We start from the raw sequence: 20,202 nt of genomic DNA on the forward strand, positions 1-20,202 counted from the left end.
TACCTTTACATCTATTGCAGATCTGATATCTAATAGTAGCAGGGTACACTTAGAATGCAGTTTGTTACAACGTTTACAATGTGATGAAACAGTCTGAACATGTGCCACCTTAGAGTCTCTGTAAATTCCTTCCAGCATGCTTTTGTGTTAGAATTTTAACAATTTTCTGCAGAATGAACCAGTATTTATGCTTGAACACAAGCTGCCCCTCCAACTTTTTTAAGTATGTGTGAGAAAAAAAGCCTTGGGCTCATGATTTTCAATTATTTAAGGTAGCAGCAAAAAAACCCAAATATGTAATATCTGATATGTTTGAAGTGACTTTTGAAATTATCACCATTACTGGCATAGTACAAGTATAAAGGTAAAGGTAAAGGTTCCCCCGCACATGCGTGATAGTCGTTTCTGACTCTAGGGGCCGGTGCTCATCTCCGTTTCAAAGCCAAAGAGCCAGCGCTTGTCCGAGGACGTCTCCGTGGTCATGTGGCCGGCATGACTAGACGCCAAAGGTGCACAGAACGCTGTTACCTTCCCATCATAGTGGTCCCTATGTTTCTACTTGCATTTTTACATGTTTTTGAACTAGGTTGGCAGAAGCTGGGACGAGTAACAGGCGCTCACTCTGTTACGCAGCACTCGGGATTTGACCCGCCAAACTGCCGACCTTCTGATCGACAAGCTCAGCGTCCTAACCCACTGAGCCACCGCGTCCCTATAGTACAAGTATAGCATCTGTGTAAATGCCATACCTATCAAATCCCAGGTGACTGTTGAAAAAGAGGTAAAATAAAAACTTATAAATTAAGTTTATAGGCTGCCCAATATTGTGCCAGTAAAATAACTTGCTCAGTGGACATTAACTATCAAAACACTGTGATTTTTAAAGATATCTTCTTGTATTTGTGCAGTGTTTTTCACTTTGACAGCCCCCTTTAGAACATGCATGTCCCTAAATACAAACATTCTAGTTAAAGCATGTATTATGTTTATGAAAAAAATTACTTTTGGTTATTCATAAGGTTGTTTAAGCCATGTTTGTTTTATAGGGAATATTTATTATATGGTTTAAATATTGTATATTACTAGGACATATACTCCAGGACAGGAAGTTGATAAATATTTTACATAAATAACTTTACACTGGGAATATTTGTTAACTATGCCTTTTGGAACCGTGTCCCAGAAAAAAGACATACATAATTTATCAGAATTGGGATGAAATAAGGTTTGGTTTCTTTCACTGTATTCATTTTCAGACTAATCCTATGCAGAAGTTAATGTTTCCAACTGATCTTCTACTCATAAATTATGCTTAGCCAAAAGTAATTCTAAGCCTTCTATTTTTCTTTGCAGTATTTCAAAACTCACCACCTTGTCCTGAGAATTAATATTCGAACTAACATTTGCAAAACACCCTTTCTCAATAACTAAATAAATGCAAATAGTATGCAGTTCTGCTGCAAATTAATTGATCCATTATATTCAGTAGGTGTTATAGAACAGCTGACCTGTTCTGTTTCATGTCTTATGTCAGATATTGCTGAATGCTGATTACTGCATATCTTCTGTATAGGAGCTGCCAAACATTTCTAATATCAAAGGAATTGTATGTCCATACTGGCAAACTGTGATATCTGTTGCAGTCTTCCCTAGCTCTTTCATAATATGCTTTCTATAATGATGTTTTTACATTATTATTTGGTAATAATTGTAGTTTCAGCATTATACTTCTTTCTTATTTATTTATTTATTTATTTATTTATTTATTTATTTATTTATTTATTTATTTATTTATTTATTTATTTATTTATTTATTTATTTATTTATTTCATGCTTCCAAACAGGTTGTCCTCATTTAGTGACCTAAGTGGATCCAGCAACTTGTTAAGTTTGTTTGTTTGTTAAGGCTTCCAAACAGGTTGTCCTCATTTAGTGACCTAAGTGAATCCAGCAACTTGTTAAGTTGTAAAGCAAAGCAGTCAATAAGTGAAACCACAACTGTGCTTGTGTTCTTTCTTCAGTTATCCTTTGTGTTACAGACCTGCAAAGTTTATAAATAATTACTTTTTCATCACTGTTGCCATTGTGAACGATTGCTAAATGAAAACTACCTGTTCTGATAAATTTCTATGAGCTATAAGCAACTTTAAGAAATGCTATAATAAAATTTAAACATAATAATTTGAAAACCCAACACATGAACAACCCCACACCAAACAATGAACATGCCATCTCATAGGCATAGACCAAACCTCTGTATTCCAAATGCCTTCCTAAAGAGTCATGTCTTTATAGCCCTTTGGAAGCTCAATAAGAAGGAAGAGGACTGCATATCTTGCCTCAGGTAAAACAGGTGGCATACATGTTTAATAATAAGTAAAATGAAATAAAATATAATAATAAAATAAAATATCTAGGAGTGAGCAATCCTTTTTTTGATCTCACTTGCTGGGCAGATTGAGTCTGGAAAAGGCAATCACATAGATACCGGGTGTTGAGCCATGATGGATTGTAATGATGACACCATCTCGAATTGCACCCAAAGACTGACAGCTAAAATATGGATGTTATATAGGTAAATTTCAATTTGCTCCTCACTATCCAGGTAGCTGTATGCTGGATCAGCTGAAGTTTCCAAATAATTTTCAATATCACCTTCATGTAGAGACAATTAGAGTAGTTCAACCACAAGGGGATGAGAGAATGAATGATCTTGCACAATGGTTCTTGATCCAGAAATGGTCAGAGATGCCATAGAATATGCAATTGTGCAAAGGTTCTCCTGACCATGGCCTTCATCTGTGTTACAGCAGGAATTAAGGGTCCAAGAGAACCCACATATTGAGAGTCAACTTTATATGAGGAAGTATAACCCCATCTAGAATTAAAGATAAAATATTTCTGGGTGCAGTAAGCCTTTGAATCCACAGCCGCTCCATCTTTTGGTATTTTCCAGAATTAAACTAAAACCAAGCTTTGGTATCTTCTACCAACTTCATAGATCAGAGACAAATCTATGTTTGTTTTCCCCCATCCAAACTCTTACAGTGTCCAAGTTAGGATTTCCACTACACAACCGGTTCAACCAGAGGCAGAGATGCAGAACCAGTATATAATCCATATTGTATATAATCCAAGCCGGATATAGTAGTAATGTAATCTCCCCCAAGAATTTTATAAACATGCTCCCAGAAGGAGACCATGGTCATACTTCTTTTTATGATTAAGAACGGTTATTATCAGGTGATGTTTTTAGGTTAGATGCCATGGGAAGCAAGAAAAAAACAACAACCTAGAACCCCTTTTCTTTTAGCAGAGGTGCAATGTATGCACTTTCCTGCAGGTGAAGAAAGTAAAAGGAGAAATCCTATTATAGGTTTTTCTATAGTTGAATAATATTTGTCAAATGCAGACAAATAATGCTTTATGCCTGCTTCTATAAAATTTTCGATGCAGTTGTATGTCTGCTCTCCATTATCATCAAAGGTTGACTGCTACTGTAATACCCTTTCACATCAAATGCTGATATCGAACATAACACTCACTAGCATTGGGAGAAGAATCACACAGCTAGAAATTATTCAAAGGATATTTTCCACTGAACTTCAAGCAAGATGATTTAAGAATTTGACATCAATTTTCCCCAAAGGTGATAGGGTCATAAGAATGAATGTCAGTTTTAGGGGTATTTAGGGGTATTTCTGGGTTCAAAATTAGGTAAATTTATTAAAGCAGGGGTCCCCAACCCCCGGTCCATGGACTGGTACTGGGCCATGGCATGCCAGCTACTGGTCCGCACAAACAAACAAGCCCTATCCGCGGGATGCAGGCAGCACACAAAATCACACCCTCTCCGGTCCACAGAATAACGTCTCTCCACGTAACTAGTCACTGGTGCCCAAAAGGTTGGGGACCTCTGTATTAAAGGATAGGCAACTGTCCCCTTTTTTGTGTATCAGTCAACTCATCTCTGACTACAAATTTGAAAAATACTTTCCTGCCATTTGAGATAGGAAAGATAAAAAATAGTATTGTAGTTACTAAAATAGTCTGTATAAACCTTATCTATATTCTATGATACAGAAGCCAAAATATCAGCAATTATTATCAAATATAATGCAGGGATCAAGTTTCCTGTAGTCTGTCAGTCAATCCACATAATCAATTCTCTCTTTCTCCACAACTGAGGAAAAGAAAAGCATTGATTCAACAATGCCTAGAGCAACTGCATGAGACATAAAGCAAGTTGTTCCAAGTAGATCCATGTGTATGTAATTATGTAATTCTTCCTATGAAAAGAAGGGATAAGCATAAAATGGGTGTCTGCAGAACAACGAAAGGACTCAGATATGTGCAGCACATAAAAATTATATCCTATAGAAGTATAGGATAATATATCTATCTCTCAGTATAAACTTTTCCACTATGCTCTGATCTCAAAATTGGGACTGTAAATATCAGGCTAGACGAAGCTTGCATTCATTAAAAGATTGTACATGGTCCCTGCTGACTTTAAAAGGAACTCAAGCAAGCAACCACAAAATCTGTTTACCTTTTTACAAAAAGAAACATGCTGTGGTTTGGGTATATTAGTTCTGCCACTGTATCTGATCCAAAGTTCACTGACAGCTATTCCCACAGCGAAAAGATATTTTGTGCAAGCTAATATTTATGTTCAAAAATAGGTCCTATTTCTCAACTTAATAAACAGTAGGGCTCTTCAGAACAGGTGGTCTTCCTTGAGATGAAACTGCAAACAGTGGCAGAAATTTAGGCTTAGCACGTAAGTTCATCTACGGAGGTTCTTGGGTCTTTGTTATTTAGGCACTAGAGAATCTGGGAATATTCCCAAGCAGCAGATTTTGTATTTCTTCTCTTCTTAATGATGCTTTCCTTTCAGGTGTTGTTTGTAATTACAGCTAAATGAAGCTGTAAAACATTAAGCTTAGAATAACAAGTCTCAGTGTTCTATATAATGTTATGTTCTACATAAATTCCCCACTGCCACCACTTCCAAAATAACCAGAAAGAAAATAGAAGAGCTAACTTGAAAATGATCCATTCCTGAGGACACAGAGATTTAAAACAATGTTGATACCACAATAGAATTATACAGAGGCAGGTAACATAGTGCCCTCTAGATATTTTGTACTATAATGTGTATTATCCACAATAATTGGATATATAGCCTAAAGCAAAAATATAGACCAAAGCATCAGATAACTCCAGGTTGCCTACCACTGGTCTATGAAATAAATAAACTGTTTGTTCACTACAGAATGACCAGATTGTTTCCTTTTCTGCTTTGCAGGGTATTGGTCCCTCTGTGAAGAAAGGTATTGATATCTGGGGAAATTACAAGGCATTTTCTTCAACAGCAACATCTACATTATTTTTAAAATATCACTACTGCTATCACTGACTTCTAAAGTTCACTTTTCTAATATTAATTTAAGAGTAGTAGTTAGTGAATGTTCAAAATCATGGGCTTTTTTTTACAGAAATGAAATCATAACGTAGCAAGATAATTTATACTTAATCTTTTCAAAAAAGGGATTAATTTGGCATCTAAATTGAAAGAGGGATCTGCAAAGTTGATGAAAACAGTTTCAGTCATGTCACTTGTTCAGTTAGATTATTCAATGATAAATATTCTAATTGCTGAACTGTTTTTCTGAGATAGGTTACATGTGGGCTACAGTTATCATAATCCTTGATTATTTGACTATTTTATTTATTTTTTTATTAAACTTATATACCGCCCTTCTCCCGTAGGACCCAGGGTGGTTCACAAGGCAATTAAAACAACATTACAATACAAAAATTAATAACAATTAAAATAGATTAAATTATCCTTAATTAAAATCTAAAACCCCTATAACTCTGATTAAAACCCCAATTACAATAAGTTAAAAAATTTAAAAAATCCTCAGTCCTGGCCGGAAAGCTCAAAGAGCCAGGTCTTCAGGTCCCGGCAGAACGAACGAAAATCAGGGGCAGTCCTAAGCTCTATGGGTAACTGGTTCCAGAGGGCAGGCGTGCTCACAGAGAAGGCCCTCCCCCTGGGGATTGCCCACTGGCAATCCTTTGCCGGCGGCACCCTGAGAAGGCCCTCCCTGTGGGAGCGCACGGGACAAAGGGAGCTTGATGCCGGTAGCAGGTGTTTCCTCAGCCATTTAGGGCTTTATAGGTCATCACCAGCACCTTGAATCTCACCCAGAGGGCAACCGGAAGCCAATGCAGCTCGCGGAGCAGAGGTGTTATATGGGAGTATCGGGAAGCCCCCATCACAACTTGCGCAGCTGCATTCTGCACCAGTTGAAGCCTCTGAGTGGTCCTCAAGGGCAGCCCCATGTAGAGAGCATTGCAGTAGTCAAACTGGGAGGTCATGAGCACATGAGTGACTGTGCACAAGGCATCTCGGTCCAGATAGAGCCACAACTGGCGCACCAGGTGAACCTGGGAAAAAGCCCCCCTGGTCACGGCTCCTATATGATCTTCAAGGCTGAGCCGCGAGTCCAGGAGGACACCCAAGTTGCGAGCCCTATTGATAGGGGGGTAACACCTCACCCCCATCATTAAAGATGGAATAGAATGGTTCACTCGAGATGCCTGTACGCACAGCCACTCAGTCTTGGCAGGATTGAGTCGGAGTCTGTTTCTCCCCATCCAAACCCGAACCACCTCCAGGCAACGGGACATCACGTCGAGGGCATCACTGAGTTGGTTTGGGGTGGAAAGAAAAAGTTGGGTATCATCGGTGTACTGATGATACCCCACCCCAAAACCACAAATGATCTCACCCAGTGGCTTCACATAGATATTGAACAGGAGGGGAGAGAGGACCGACCCCTGAGGAACTCCACAAACGAGAGACCTCAGGGCAGACCTCTGCCCTCCCATCAACACCGACTGCGAACGGCCCAAGAGGTAGGAGGAGAACCACCGCAAAACAGTGCCCCCCACTCCCAACCCCCTGAGACGTCGCAGCAGGATACCATGGTCAATGGTATCAAAAGCTGCTGAGAGATCTAATAGGACTAGGACAGAGGAACAACCCCTGTCCCAAGCCCACCAGAGATCATTCATCACTGTGACCAATGCCGTCTCCGTGCTGTACCCGGGCCTGAAACCCGATTGGTATGGGTCAAGATAATCAGTTTCTTCCAGGAACAGAGGGAGCTGATGCGCCACCACACTCTCAACAACCTTCGCTAAAAAGCGAAGATTGTAGACTGGATGATAGTTATTCAAAATAGCTGGATCCAGGGCAGGCTTCTTGAGAAGGGGTCTCACCACCACTTCCTTCAAGGTGGCGGGAAAGACACCCTCGCTCAAAGAAGCAGATATCACTGCCTGGAACCAGCCTCGTGTCTCCTCCTGAGCTGAATAAACCAGCCAGGAAGGGCAGGGGTCCAATAAACAGGTGGTAGAGCTCAGCCTCCTTTTGACAAAAAACTTATTGTAAATGGAGAATATTTTAGCATTTTGCCAATTAAAAGTCTATTATTTCATTTCAGCTTAGAAACTTTTACTATTTTTGCCATTTTTTAAAAAACCTCATTTAAGTAGTTTTTTACTAAATTATATAGAGTACAATTATCTTATAAACAAGTGGAACATATGGAAAACTGTAATCGACACAGAAAAGCATAGTGCTATAAAAATTAAGTCATTTACAAAAATGCAGAACTTATTAGCGGCAAGTTTTTTTCCCCTATCATGTATTCTGTGTTGCTGAGTTACTGTGAAATTATAATGAAATCCTGCTGTGAAGTGGTTATCAAAAACAAGAAGGAAAAGGTTTCACTGCTTTACAAAGGATTTGCTGTTAATTAGGTTTTGTATACATACACCATCAACAAAAGAAAGAAAGCTTGGTATTTGTAAAAGGTGATACGAAAGACAAAATGTGCTTTTGTTCAACTGGAAGAAAGGATGAAGAGCATTAATATATCCACACAGTTTTACCCAACCACTTCTCTGTGGGAAAGACTTGGCTAATTAGTTCCTGTTAGTTAAAAGGGGATATGTGGAAAATAAGGAGGAACCATTAGTTAGGATATAAATCAATACATACATCTGATTAGACAAGGAAATATTTTTTAAAAAATCCCTATGCTGATTACATCTGCCACAATATGATTGCTTATCTACCAGAAAAAGCGAAATGGTTCTCTTTCATTTTATAGATTCTTTTGCTCTTAATTATACCTTGAACACTTGCTGTGAAAGCTGAAATGTTAGTTGTTGGTTTTTTTCCAAAATATAGTCATGAATGAGCTCTTCAGTTGGGCTGCTAGGCTTTGACTATCGCATCACTTTCTGGCTCAAGATATTTCATCTGGTACACAAATGAAGTTCCAGGTGCTTACTATAACATACCAGGAAGGCAATGGTTATGCATGACCTCTATACATTTCATAGGACTAAGCCATCCCTAGGTAGCAGAAGATAAATCTTGCAAGAATAGTGTTGTGACAAAAGATCTCAGGTGGCAGAACAGAGATAAACTTTGGAATGTGTCTCCTGGATAGAATCATGGCTAATGGTCTCATAAGGCAGCCATTTTATATATTCATTGTATCAGCAATGACAGCCCTTGGCTGACTGACATGGAAGCTAAGCAGGGCCAGCCGGATTAATCTGCAAGTAGGAGGTCTCCAGGGAATCCCAGTGCTTAAAGGGATTTAAGCCTGGAAGATGGCAAGGGCCAACTTCTCCCATCCTGTTGCCAAGGAAACAGCCCATGAAATCACTATAAAAGGGGACTTTAAGTTTATTTCAAATATTCACTCCTCATTCATGAAAGAGGGTAGAAGAAAACTTATAGGTTTGCTTTGGGAAATCCTACATAGTAGAGGTATCACCCTCTTCCCCCTTTCTCTTTTTTCCTGTTTATTTTCCTCTTTAGAACCAAGCCTTGGTTCTTCAATTGAAAGAGTAGAGTGTCTGAATTTTTAACTTTAATCATGAGGCGTCATTGGCCTTGCCATCACTTAAATTGTTTGGGCAGTTTATGGTAAAGTGAAATATTCTCACTCTTCCTTTATGGTAAAAGTTTCTAATATTTTACAGTAAAGGATTAATAAACTACTTGCTCCCACATCCCTTGTCCTTCTTATATTACAGCACTGTACAATAGGTGAGTGGGCTGATGAGTTAAGAGTGAAGTATTGGATTAAGCCATTTCCAGATATTAAGGAAGCAATCTGTCAGAAAACCCTTCAATCCTTTTTTGGGGAGATCTGCCAATCTGATGGTAGGGGGTAGGTTTTGCTCTGCTGGGAGGCGGGCTTACGGATGTATTTCCTTTACTCTTTTCTCTCTAAACTTTGTTGTATCTCTTTGGGGAAGGAATGTTCCAGGAGCCATCTGCCTTATCTCCACTCCACTGAGAGATCCATTGAAACACCTGGGAACCATCCCTTATCAGCTCCAGTTTCCATAACAATTTAACACCTGTAGATTGGCTGGAAATGAACTGGACAGTTGGACTCTGGGGTGGGGTTTGGATAGGGGTATTTTATTGTAATGATTTACACTGGAATTATTTAGATCTTGCTTTGCTTTTCTGCTATCACTGTCTCCCAATAAAAGTTCCTGTTTGAAACAATGCCTGTTTCAAGAGTTCTGTTTTCTTGGGAGTACTAGCTGAGGCAGGACCTTACACAATCATTATTAGATCTTTGCAATGATCTGGATTAAAATGAGGGGAAAGTGAATCTGCTCATGTAATTCTCTTGAAAATCATTTAAGAAAAACAGCATTTCTTCCTGGTTCTGCACAATTCTACAAAATGATTAATTTAGTACAAGGAGATGCCACTATGCATATGTAAGTACATACTCTCAATTTCTTTTCTCGTTCAAATTTGCATTCATACATAATCATTATTATTAATTTTGTTCAGTTTTATTGCCTCAGTTTGTCTTCTGGTACCAACGGATAATGTACACTGGGAGGACAGGTGGAATGAACCTAGTAGTTATCCCACATCTTTGAGTTGCTTCCAGTATCATCGAACTGGATGCCATTTGAAACCACTTATTTGTAACTCAGATTGATGGTGCTGTATTAGCACTATAGATGGTAGTTCTGCAAACAAAGTCTTGCCTTATAGCAATTATACTATAAGCTGTTGAAGATTATATTTTGAGCCTCTTTAATACATAGTGATATATCTAGGTAAATTAATTTAAAATGAAGTGACATATAATACAGCTCTCCTTTTCATTAAATTCAGATGTGCTGAATATGTGTTTGAAACCCAGCATGGGCCATAGAAGACTGCATTTTTGAGCAAAGATTTGGACTGCAAAATCCAAAATAGTCTGAAGGCAGATATGTGATGCTTTCTGTGTTAACATTCTGACTATTTAAAAATCCCAGCCTTCATCACTATAGTATTCAACAGTTCAGTATTTCATGATTATCAAACAATGAGTGATAATAAAACTCATTCCCAGTACAGTTAAAATGATCATTCAAAAAATGAACATAATAAGTGCATGGCAAAAGCTTGGAACAGCTAGTAAGTAGGGAACACAACAATAAGCAAGCTAGAAGCCATCTGCCAAACTACCAAAGATTGCCAACTAATTCTGGCACAGTCTCCATTCCTCTCTTCTTTTCTCTTGGCATGTGCTTCCAATGCAGGTTTAAGAGCTGATGAGCCCATTTTCTGCCAGTTGTTCTGTAAGAGGGAATTCTTTACTGGCAAAAATGGGACATATCTGATTCCTTACTATTGCTAGCTAATAGGAGATTATTCCTGTATTTATTCTACCTTTAATGTTCCAAGTCTATCTGTTAGCATGGGTCAGTGTACATTTCTTGTGTGTATTCAAGTGACATCTACTGTATATATTCCTGGACAACAGTGGGGTAGGACATGTGGTATTTTACTATTAAATAAGCATACTAAAATCACCAATCTAATTCCCATTCATAAATATCAATCTTCTGGTCACTTTAGTAAGGTCCTAGCCTGATTCTATGATCAGAAGTAAGCCATCATTACTTTAGTAGGACATATTCCTTTTGCCTATATCTCCAAGCCTAAGCAATAGTTATAATTATGTATTTGTTTCATTGAGTGGAACAATGTCCTAGAACTGAAATTTGTTGGTTTCTCTTCCTGGGTCAAATAATCTTGCATCTGGTCGGCTCAACCCTGACAAGACTGAGTGGCTGTACATGCCGACATCTCGGGAAATTCAGATTATTCCATCTCTTACTATGGGGGTGAGTTATTACCCCCCGTAGATAGGGCTCGCAACTTGGGGGTCTTCCTAGATTCAAAGCTCTCCTTAGAAGATCATATAGGAGCTGTGACTAGGGGGGCCTTCGCCCAGGTTTGCCTGGTGCGCCAGTTGTGGCCCTATCTGGACCGGGATGCCTTGCATACAGTCACCCATGCGCTCATGACCTCTCGTTTGGACTACTGCAATGCTCTCTACATGGGGCTGCCCTTGAGGACCACTCGGAGGCTTCAACTGGTGCAGAATGTGGCCGCGCGAGTTGTGTTGGGGGTTTCCCGATACTCCCATGTTACACCTCTGCTCCGCGAGCTGCATTGGCTTCCAGTTGCCCTCCGGGTGAGATTCAAGGTGCTGGTGATGACCTATAAAGCCCTACATGGCATGGGCCCGGATTACCTACGGCAACACCTGCTGCCGGCATCAACCTCCCTTCGTCCAGTGCGCTCCCACAGAGAGGGCCTCCTCAGGGTGCCTCCGATCAGAGAATGTTGACTGGTGGCCCCCAGGGGGAGGGCGTTCTCTGTGGGTGCGCCAGACCCATGGAACCGCTTACCGGTTGAGCTCCGGATGGCCCCTGACCTTTGCTCCTTCCGACGGGATCTAAAAACCTATTTATTTGAACAAGCCGGCCTGGTCTGATGGGTTCGGGTTTGGGTTTTAACATGGCTTTTAACTATTGTATTATATCGGGCATAATTATTTAATGTTTTTTTTAACTTTTGTACTCTGTATTTTGATATTTATTGCCCTGTACACTGTCCTGAGTCTTTCGCGAGAAGGGCGGTATAAAAATTTAATAAATATAATAAATATATAAATATATTTGTGCATGTGCGAACAAGCGCTGCTAGCCCAGGTGGGTTGCACGGCCCATTTGCATATGCATGAACAGGGCCGCTAGCCACCACAGGGAGTGCGTGCCTGTTTGCACATATGCACGGTGCCAGTGCATGCCCCATGCACAAACGGGACCGCTAGTGCCGCACCAGTGTGTGTGGCCCCATGCACGCATGTATGCACCAATTCTGAAGCTGCTTTCCTTCCCTCTGGTTGCGAGCCCAGAAAGGTTGGAGAACTCTGCTCTAAAGAACTATCAGATAAATAAGATAAATCCTTCAATATTTTCAGAAACTATTTTTTTACTATTATATCTGAATATAAGTGATTAAAAAATTACATTTTACAAGATGATGTTGATCTAAATAAAAAGAAACTTCAGCAGACTTAAGGTTAGTGCAGAATATTTGAGGCAGAAAATCACATTGACCAGTTTGATTAGTTTGGGACATATAACCGGAAAAGATCCATTCTATTTTTCAATCTCAACTCCTGGACAAGTTCTTGCAGTTGTCTTGGTAGGATTCCAGAAGTGGTTTGTTTTCGCCTGCTTCCTAGGCTGAGAAAGAGTGACTGGCCCAAGATTACCCAGCTGACTTTGTGCCTAAGACAGGACCAAACTCACTGTCACCTGGTTTCAATTCTAATGTTTTAACCACTACACGATACTAGTTCTCATGAAAAATACTTATACATTTATTTATAGTAGTGCTGTTGCAACACATTTTATTCTACCCTCCTCCCCTACTAGGTAGTGTAGTTTGAACACAGGGTATGGAATCTCTAAAGGACTCCAGCCTGCCTTACACAATATCATTTAAACCCCCACTAAAATTATATTTTTAACATTCAAATTCCAAAAGAATCATGAGAGCATGTGGGAACTGCAATCTTATGTTTGAGGGTACATGCTTAAATTAATTTAATTCATTAAGCATGAATAGTATGGAAAGTAACCCAAAAAGACTTGAATGGATGGATACAAATTTAGAGTCCTGCTCATTAAACTGGGTGATGTGATTAGCTTACTCCTTACAAAGAAAGAACAAAAAGTTGGGATGGCTGATGTTACCTAGCGTGCTGCAGTAATGTGGACTGGCGTGTCCACGGATAGTAAATGCAGTCATGCCTAGTGGGGCCTCTACACCTGCAGGCAATTACAGAACAGAAAAGATCATTCACTATTCACAGGGGCCATGCACACACACCAGCACCTTTGCGCACACATGGAACATGGGAGGTGTGGCAAGAGGAGCAAGTGCTCAGCAAGTACCTATCCATGAAACCGATGCAGTCCTCGAGGCGTGGGCCCACGCATCTGCCGCAAATCCAGGGGAAGGTGGGGGAAGGGAGAAGAGAGAAAGAGAAAACTGCATTAGGCATTTTATAGGCAGAAGAATCATCATCATCATCATCATCAAACCCCTTCCATTTTCTCTTTCTTCAAAATAGTTGACTACAATATTCCATCCCTCAATTGTCATGAAGCCGTTGCTTCAAATGGTTTTCAGTTCAAAATGCCTCATGTGATGCTCTGCTGTTCGTAAAATTGCAAGGCTAAATCACTGTGGCTACAAATTGTGGTTCTTCAGTTACTTACTTACCTCAGTACAGATAATTGTGGATTTGTGTAAAAATGATCAGAGCCAAGTTTCACCTGCCAAGGCAAGGATCTACGTACATGGTACCTTAATACAATGGCCCAATAAATTCAGTCATTAGTGTCTGTGATACAGTTATGGCTTAAAAGATAACATTTTCTCTATTTCAAGGGGCATAACTACCATTCAATTATGCAGATTCTATAAAGGCTTGATAAAAAGTAATTATGTTCACCCAGTTTGTGTATTTATTAATTGATCAACTGATTGAACACATTTATAATACTATCAAACTCCATTAAGTGCTCTGTACAGCGTACAACATTTAGTAAGAAACAACATAACAAAGATAAGAAGTATCTTTGTGTCAAGAAGAATAAAACCATCAGATTAACATGTAAAAATATATCAAAGGCTCACCACTCACGCTAATCAAAGGTCTGGGGAAAAGCCAGGTTATTAAGCACTTTTTAAAGATAGTCCCTTAAGGTTCTAAGGGGGATATTGTTACAGAGGACAGATGTTGCAACATGAAAAGGCCCACTTCCTTAACCCCCATCAGGTGATATGGTTCAATGAGCGTGATGCAAATCAGGTCTTGTTGGATTGTATAGGACAGGCAAAAATGATCAGAGATAGGTAGTTACTCAGGCAGGCAGCTTCTATAGATAAAAGGCTTTATTTTTGGTAACCTAGCATCTTGAAATGCATTTAAAATTAACTGGTAACCAGTGCAGTTCATGAAGCAACAGTCTGGCACACAGTCTGCATTGATGTATTCTGGACCAGCTGCAGCTTCCAAGGGATCTTCAAGGGTAACCCCATGTACAAAACTTTGCAATAGTCCACACATAAAGTGACCAAGGCACAAGTTATTGTTTTGATAGGTGGCCTCTCCAGTCCAGGAACAGGCACAGCTAACATACAAGATAGTTCTGTGCAATAGCCATTTGGCAAGAGCTGTCATCTCCACATTATATACCACTCCTGAATGGGGAAATGCAAACCCATCCAAAATTAAATACCCACAATGGCTCAAATGCTAGGGTTGAGCTCGACTTTGTTCCCATCCATCCTGATCCTCTCATAACCTCTATACAAGGGATGGGCAATTAATTTTCCCAAGGGGCCACATGAAAAAGTGGGACTGTTGTGGATGGCCTCTGTCTGCCACACACACACCCCCGCCAGAGGTTGAACAGGGATAGACAAATGCCCGAATGTGGCCCGCAGGCTGTAAAATGCCCAAGTCTGCTCTACACCCTGGCATCTAACAGCAGCATTTGGAGAGCCCAGAATCAACATGTAAAAGAGTATATCATCTTATGCCATCAAATGACTTCAGCCAGTGGCCTCATCTCACAGGTTAGAGACCTCAGACTCAATCTCTCCTTTCTCCCACCAACCAGAGCTACACCCAAAGAAAGGGCACCCCTCTCACCAGGGAATCTTGGTTCTAACAAAAAGGCAGTGGGTTCAAACATCCCAGCTAAACTTGCAATACTATATACCTCAAGACTTGTCCAGTCACAGTGGAACTATGAGCAAATCTCAATATATCAGCTAGCTAGAATATTCCTATAGGGGTCCTCCAGATGATGCTGTGACTTGTCCTTTCCCAACAAGGAAGGAGAAGGAATGACCTTCCTTAAATATAGCTGTTGAATGACCATCATTCATTCTAGGCTAACTAAATCCTTGCCTTAATGCCCATCAGAACCTCAGAGAAAACCCCACATTTCCTCTGAAGCTATTAGTTGCCTGGGACAGACAAATCCATTAATTTCCTCGGACAGAATGCTCTAATGAGTTCTAGTCTCTCTGCAGCCTGAAGAAACTTCAGCAAAACAAAAGGCAATGATCTTTCTTTCACGGGTGAAGGTATTGCCCTCCACTATCAAATAACATTGCAACTACTCTGAGAGAAAAGCCAGATTTAGTATGCCCTCCAGAAAGCAAGACAGGCTCTTAATTATGTGGATACATGGTTTTCATGGCAGCCATTAACTCCTGAACTGCCTCAGACTATATCCTGCCATGGGGTAAGTTAAAATTCCCAAGATATAGTAACCTCAGGGACCTAGCTGCTAACCCAGTAACAAATTTAAGCAAATTGGAAAGGATGCTGTTGCATAGCAGAGAGAGACCAGTATAAGAGCAACCATTGTCCTATAGAGTCTAACTGTCAGCCAAAGGATCTCACATCCAATGACATGAACAACAGAGCTTCTGAAAACCATCAAGACTTCTTGAATGACAAGTGTACCTCAGCCAACCCCCCCCCCCCCGTGCCTAGGTTCACAGCTGATCTGGGCTCATAAATCAAGCACTGGATGGAGTTCTCATTCTTTTGAGATCTTCAGATAAAATCTTTATTTTTTTAATTTTTGGCACAAAAATGTTTTTCCTATGCATCCTGGACAGTCACATTACCCATGAAAATGAGAAAGCCTCATGGTGCACCAAATGAAATATGAATTCCTCTTCAGCATCCCATTGAGCACAAAAATATCATCAGGAATTCCTTTCCCTCTCTTGAAATCTAAAATGCTCTGATAAAAGAAAGGGTTTTCAGCCTACTTTTTAGGGGATCCTAAACAAAGGCCTTTGCTTTAAGTATTTAGGCTTCTAGTATTTATAGGTCAAACATCTTCTTGGAAAGTTGTTTATGAGGCTGGTAGGGAATGATGTGGCAATGGCACTGTGCACTTATTGAACAGGCTTTTTTATACCAATTTCATTCCAGTTGCCAAGCTACGGCAGGGAATTAAAGATCATATAGAGAAGTATTTTGACTTTTTTTAACCATCATTCCTATTCTGAATCAAGCCAGACATCCCATCACAGTCACTGTTTCCATTTATTCTAAAAAAAAAGCCATGAAGAAGAAAAATTATGAATAAGAAAATAAAATGAAGGTAAATTAATTTATTCAGGGCACAGATCACTAAAACCCAGTGGGCCAGGACAGGAGGAATAAAGCAAAAAAACAAACAAACCCACCAGCATCTTAGATATGCATTATGACTACTTAAATTCCCCATCAATACTGAATGGTACATTGACACATTTTAAAGGAGGTGTATTTATAAGAATAGCTTTAAAAAAAGAGTAGTCACAAACTTATTTTGCTTAGTTACTGGCATTAATACAAGCAGGTGATTTTTAATGATACCTATAGCCTGTTCTGAACAAGATAATATATTTGCTTCATGTTTAATATAAAAATCAGAAAGTTATTATGAATCACATTTATCAAAAGCCAAAATGTCTGTTTCAGAATATATTTTTGCTTCTATTTTACAGTAGGTGCTTGGAAGAGACAACTGACAAAATTCATTTTTCCATAGCTTGGTAGCTTGGCAACCCTTCAAAATGTATGTGTAATTTTATTAGAAGGGGTTATCAGAATAAAATGTCTGTAGGGGAAATATCAGAAGCATGGTAGCATGGTTTCATATATATATATATATATATATATATATATATATATATATATATATATATATATATATATATATATATATATATATATATATATATATATATATATATGTGTGTGTGTGTGTGTGTGTGTGTGTGTGTATTATTGCCCAAAAGCCACTAAGGACAAGGTACTGATGAATAAAGATATTTGCCTGTAATAATTTTCCGCTTTATCCACCTGAACTGAATTAAACTCACCAATGAATTTAAGCCAATATTTTTATTGCTACTTGTATTTTTAACAATTAAGACAAAGGCATGTATTAAGTAAAGATTTTTCCACTCCTATTGCAATGAAAGAAGGATGGAAAAAAATCCAATTGTTACATTTCTTTATTTCCAGATGTTTTTAAAGTTTAAGAAGAGAACTAATATTAATTAGGGTATAAAAAACTATCTTCCATTATTAAGCCCCTCTGAAATACCTTTTTTTCCTTCCCAGTAGGAATACTAATTTTTAACTGTATAACTCAGATTTTAAAGGGCCGAATACAAGTTATGTCTACCACAAATTCTGGTATATCTTTGCATTCTTAGTTTAATTTCCCTAAAAGCTCTGTTGTAATTAGATCTGCAAAACCAGCAAAAGGTCTCGTTTTGAATGGCAACAGCTGTTGACATCAGCATTTTATTGAATTATTTACTGCTTTAATTTTAGCAGCAAAACAATACAAGCCTCTTGTGAATTATTATTTTACAAAATTAATTTGTTGGTTGTCTCTTGGTTTTTGTTAGAAATTACCCAACAGTCTCATTGCAGAATAACTCAAGCGGTCCATATTAAATGTTCAGAAGTCACACAACTTCACCTGCTGGCATGCCATGCTTCACTTATTGTAGTGATAAAAAAAATTCTTTGGATTTGAAAATGCTCTTCTCTATACCTTCTGTACTGTTGCCAAGATAATAGGCACAGGCACTTCTATGAAATCACCAGGAGTGAAGCTTGATTTGGAAAAGATGTTGTTATTATATGTCAAGTGCACCATGGCAGAACAGGTTCTGATGGTTGAGAAGTTTATGGAGGTATGGTAAAATAGAAATCAAGTTACTGGTTTTCTTTCTCTGATAACTTTTTATTTTTGTTTAGTCTACAAGACTTAAAGAACGAAGGACTTTAAGAACTAAGAACTAAGAAAAAAGGGCACAAAACTCACAAGTGTTGACAGAGAAGAAAAGCTTCCATAAACCACAATCCCCTCTAGCTTTCTTAGCCTGTACTTTGAGAAAGAATTCACAATAGTTAGAACTTGCAGGTTCTAACTTTCAGCACTATTTTAAAAATATTCTGATTTCCATTTCCAAATGTGGCTAATACTGACTGAATTATTTGTGCACCCTTTTCTAATCAACACATTTGGCTGATACCTGGATCAAATTCAGCAAGCTTTTTTAAAAAAATGATTCATTCAGAAAGTACTCCTACAAAAGGGCTTGGTTCTTCAAGCACCAGTATTATCCTTTGAAATGTATTCCATTGAAGTCTTCTGGAAAAGGGTACTTTGTTTTCAATGATGTTTCATGACATCTGCTGTGTGAACATTAATGCCAAAACATGGTAATCAGAACCAAGGAGAAGGATCTTGAATAAATACCAATGAGATCCTGTATCTGTGCCAACTTTCATCATAAGAAGCATTGGGAATACTTCCACACAAGGGGCATTCATTGAAAACAAGAGCCATTTTAATAGATTTAGGAGAGGAGTATTAAACACAAGTCATGTATCATAAGAACTGAAGTGGAAATTTAATTATGGATGCCTAAAAGCAAAACCTTTGCAGATTATTTGGTTGCCAGATATAATGATTTTCTATTTTGATAACACTTTATTCAATTAATATGGTGCTGTTGCTGAAGAAGGAAAAAAACAATATAGGTGTGGATGTTTCACTGCCTTTGTAAAGATATTCTAACCAACACTAATTCAACTTCTCTAACTCTAGGAATTAGAATTAGCTGAGGATGTGAAAGTAGGAGGAAGACTGGGGGAAGGTGATGACATAATCTCAGATCCTGTCTAATGTCAGGACCCACTTCAATCCCACATTTTAAGAAAGCAGAACTCTTGGAAGCAATTTCTTCCATCAGGAACTTTTATTAAGAGTAGTTGATAGCAGACGTAATAGACAAGATCTGAGATTTCCTGCACAGAACAATAGGTTAAGGTATCCCCAATCAAGACCCCACCCCATAGTCCACCCAGCCAGTGTGGGATGGCCAATCCCCAGGTGTTAGGTCCATTGTGGGAAAAGGAGAGATAACATCGGCCCGTCTCTGGTTCACACAGTGGTGGTTCGGTGGCTCTTCACACCTTCCTCTGACAGCGTAGAAATAAACCAGGCACGGAGGTTACATTCCTTATCCCCTCCCTTGTTCTAGCTGACAGTTTAGGGAGAGAAAGTTCAGAGAGAGATATAACGCAGGAAGCAAAATGTTACACTGTAGCGGATAGAGGACACAGAGGCAATAAACAAAAGCAAAAGTTTACATTGTAGCAGATAGAGGAAGCAGAGGCAATAAACCCGCAGGAACATCCCCCCTCCCCCTTGGGAGTATGGCAGAACCCAGGGAAAGGTGAGATTTGATTTTCGGTCAGAGGGGATAGATAGAAATGAAATAGGAATGGGTTTTGACAACCTGAGTTCTTGTTGCCAAGAGAAACTATTGTAAAACTGAAGATATTCAAACTCATATCTTTGACTTTATAAAAGGTGAGGATTAAAAATACAGAGTGACCTGAATAGGCAATGATGGTAGGAGAAGTTAAAAAGAAGAGGATTGAGGAGAATTCTTAAACAAAGTTCAAACTTTTGAAAAACATATTAAAAGCAGAATTGAAAATAATTCTAGTGTACAGAAAAAAATGAAGTAAAGCAAAGCCAGTGTGGCTAAATAAAAAACTTAGTAAAGATCTGAAAATCACATACAGCAAAAAGGGAAAAGTGCCAGTCTGTGAAGGAAGACCACAGACAGATCATCTGACATTGCAACATTGGTGTCAAGATTCTAAT

General features: G+C 38.9%; 1 protein-coding gene across 2 annotated transcripts in view; it reads right to left on the bottom strand.

Annotated features, from left to right (window-relative positions):
• ERBB4 (erb-b2 receptor tyrosine kinase 4) overlaps nucleotides 1-20,202 on the bottom strand; it is a gene marked incomplete at both ends in the record, with an annotated part of 1,087,596 nt that overhangs the window by 207,786 nt on the left and 859,608 nt on the right. For both annotated transcript variants that reach the window (XM_081313989.1, XM_081313990.1), the window contains one exon: nucleotides 13,174-13,248. In XM_081313989.1, the coding sequence (XP_081170115.1) occupies nucleotides 13,174-13,248 (75 nt within the window). The remainder of the gene's footprint in view (nucleotides 1-13,173; nucleotides 13,249-20,202) is intronic.

The sequence above is a fragment of the Vipera berus genome (genome assembly GCF_964194415.1).
Source record: "Vipera berus genome assembly, chromosome: 1".
NCBI classification, from domain to species: Eukaryota; Metazoa; Chordata; class Lepidosauria; order Squamata; family Viperidae; genus Vipera; species Vipera berus.